General features: G+C 45.1%; 1 protein-coding gene across 1 annotated transcript; it reads right to left on the bottom strand.

Annotated features, from left to right (window-relative positions):
- Positions 1 to 2,202: 2,202 nt before the first annotated feature.
- On the bottom strand, positions 2,203 to 2,736 carry LOC135488516 (uncharacterized). The gene has a single exon (XM_064773154.1). It carries the CDS (start codon positions 2,734 to 2,736, stop codon positions 2,203 to 2,205), a length of 534 nt encoding a protein of 177 aa, XP_064629224.1.

A 2,736-nucleotide genomic window follows, 5' to 3' on the forward strand; every position in this document is an offset into this window, starting at 1 on the left:
CGGTTTTTTTCCCTCTGATAGTAGTGGGGGTGTGTTGGTAGACGGTCTCTTCATTTCCGGTGTATAGGCTATCCATCCCGGCGGCACTCCGATCTTCAAGAAGGCATCTCTTAATTCGGTGGCCCCTGGCGGGACAAAGTTCATGCTCTCCGGCTTCATTAGGAATTCAATGTTTCGTACGATATTTGTATTGGGTAACTTTGTTCCCTCGATTATTAATTCGTAGCTGAACGGATCCCAGTCTATCGTTGAACGGAGACGTCTTACGTAATTTTTCATAATGTCCTTAATAAAGGGGTGGTGTAATTTCAAAGTTGGCGCGATCAGATCGAGTACATTCTTTTCCCCGTAATCCGCTACGCGATCGTATAAAGCTTTTGTCTCTCTTCTTCGAGCCTGACTGAAAAGTTTCATTTTTAAATCGACCGGTAGATTGGCATATTTTTTCGCCACTAACAGTCGATCCGATGAAGGCTCCTCCTCCTCCTGCTCCTTGTCATATGCTGCCTCGTTGCTGATAGAGTTAAAGGCTTTCGCCGTTGATGAATCGTAACTGTTAGTCGGTATGTCTGCACCGACCATCGCACAACGACGCTTGTAGACTTCCAACGGAATTAAGATACATTCCTCGAATCCCCCTTTGTCCTGTTGTCCTGAATATCTGGCCATTTTGCTGGCTAAAGTTCTACTTCGAAAACGGAGGAAAGACTTATTTGCCGATTCCACCGATCAAACTGCCAATCGCCGAAACGGCCAGTGGAATCAAGGCGCTCAAGAATCCTCCTTTGATGCCTTCGGTCGCCAGTATGTCTTTGCGTCGCTGCAGGCTTGTTCGTGGGCGAAAGAGCTTCTGTACCATAGAGCTGTGTTTCTGCAATTTCCTGATCTTATCCGCTGAAATGCCGCTCACATTTCTTTTACCCACGTTGTGGATGCATTCGAGCAAAGCGTCCATTTGCCCCGCGTTGGCGATTTCCAAGAGTTTTGCTTGATTCTTTTTGCTAGTTTTGCTCAAGAGCGATAAAAAATCGATATGATCGGCGGCAGTGGAATCGCGAGGGAGATTCCTCTGCCTATTATAAGACTGTCTCCTCCCCGTTCCTTTGCGTCTCCCCTTCTGTTTACTCCGAATTAATTGCTCCATGAGGTGTCTATTATTTGGTAGCATCTTAAACTATACTGGCACTGGTAATATATAATTGCACGAAACGATCTCTTTTGACTCAATGTTTATTGTTGTCTTCTCACACACCGCATCCAAACGAAGCCTATCACATTGTTCTTAGCTGTTTTTTTGCCAAATTCGCTTACTATTGTTGTACAATTTTCGCGGTACAAATATTCTTTGATAGTCTCCGAAAAGGTCTGTCCTGAAGCGAATCTCCTCCGGACTATTTTGAGTGCCGTCGACGAAAAGATATCCGTTCGGTTTTGAAGTTGCCTTTTCATAGATTTCCATGAAAAGCTGCTGGTTGGCCGGCATAATCCTGGAGCCGAGATGACGGGCTGTAGATTTATCTAATGGACTATGGAATAGCACGTAAATATGGGCGCAGCGTTGTAGAGTAATGCGTTCCGAGCCTTGGTAGAACATATTTTGCATCAGAATTATCCAGGAAAGTGAATTATGATGACATTTTCTTGTCGCCATATCGGAAATAGCTTTGCTCTTCGAGACGTCCTCCATTAAATCGTCGTAGATATGCAATCCGAACTTCTGCTCTCCGTTGTGCTGTTGCGGGTGAATGTAATCGTCCATATTTTCGGGTAGTCCTTGAACTAGCATTATTCGCTTTCTCGTCGTGTCACTTTCAATTTCAGCCACGGTTTTACCTCGCTGCCCATAGAAGAGATATATAGTCGAATGGTCTATCGAAGATACGACTGGCATTTTCGATCAAGCGCATAGTAAATTCTGTTTTCCCGCTCAAGGGCGCCCCTTGAATTATGGCCCCAAAGGGCAAAGCAATTCTGCCGTCGAAACTTAGCCTTTCTTCCATCATGATAAAGAGGGCATCTTGTGTAACTGGTTTTTTTAACAGTATACGATGAGATGATGTGGACATCCGTCTTAATAAGTTTCTTTCACAGTCAAATTAATATGAAACGCGAGCAAGCTCTGATGATGATCGAAGATGGCTTGGCAATCTCTCACCGCCTTCAGGCCTCCTTCCTTCGTGTCGATGAGTGACCCCTCCTCTGTTATGTAAGGGGAGTCACTTGTCCTTTGTCCACCCATTCGTCAAAACTCGACGGCCAGCCTCTGTAGTGTACGAAGAATTGGAGCTTTCCCTTGCGTTTCCGGCGTTTTAAAATATCGACGTGATAGGTTTGCTCATCCGTTGGCATCTCAATTTTCTGCATCTGATGTTCATAAAACGAGCCTTTGATCAGTTCTTGCTGTAAGTCATGCAGCTTATAGGTGGGTGGCTCTGTCGCTCTGCGATGTGCGACTACAAAATACTCTTCTGTCCATTTGGCAGTCGATCCTTTCTCAAACAGGCTGGTGGGAATTCGAGCGATACGAACTACGTCCCCGATTTGGAAACGAAAAATGGCTTCTTTCGGAAATTCCTTTCCGTACAGTTTGTCCCATAAATACTCTTCGTGTTCAATCTTCACATCCTTGGGTTTCATACCGATTACTCTGTGAACGCTTGCATTGTAAGCAGCCTGCAAATCGGGCAGTGCCTCCAACCATCGGTGTGTATTGCGTTGTGTGAACAAACGAAACAT

Source organism: Lineus longissimus, chromosome 5 (genome assembly GCF_910592395.1).
Source record: "Lineus longissimus chromosome 5, tnLinLong1.2, whole genome shotgun sequence".
NCBI lineage: Eukaryota > Metazoa > Nemertea > Pilidiophora > Heteronemertea > Lineidae > Lineus > Lineus longissimus.

Coding starts and splice junctions, on each gene's coding strand:
- LOC135488516 (XM_064773154.1), bottom strand. CDS start 2,736: ATGTTTCGTTTGTTCACACAACGCAATACACACCGATGGTTGGAGGCA.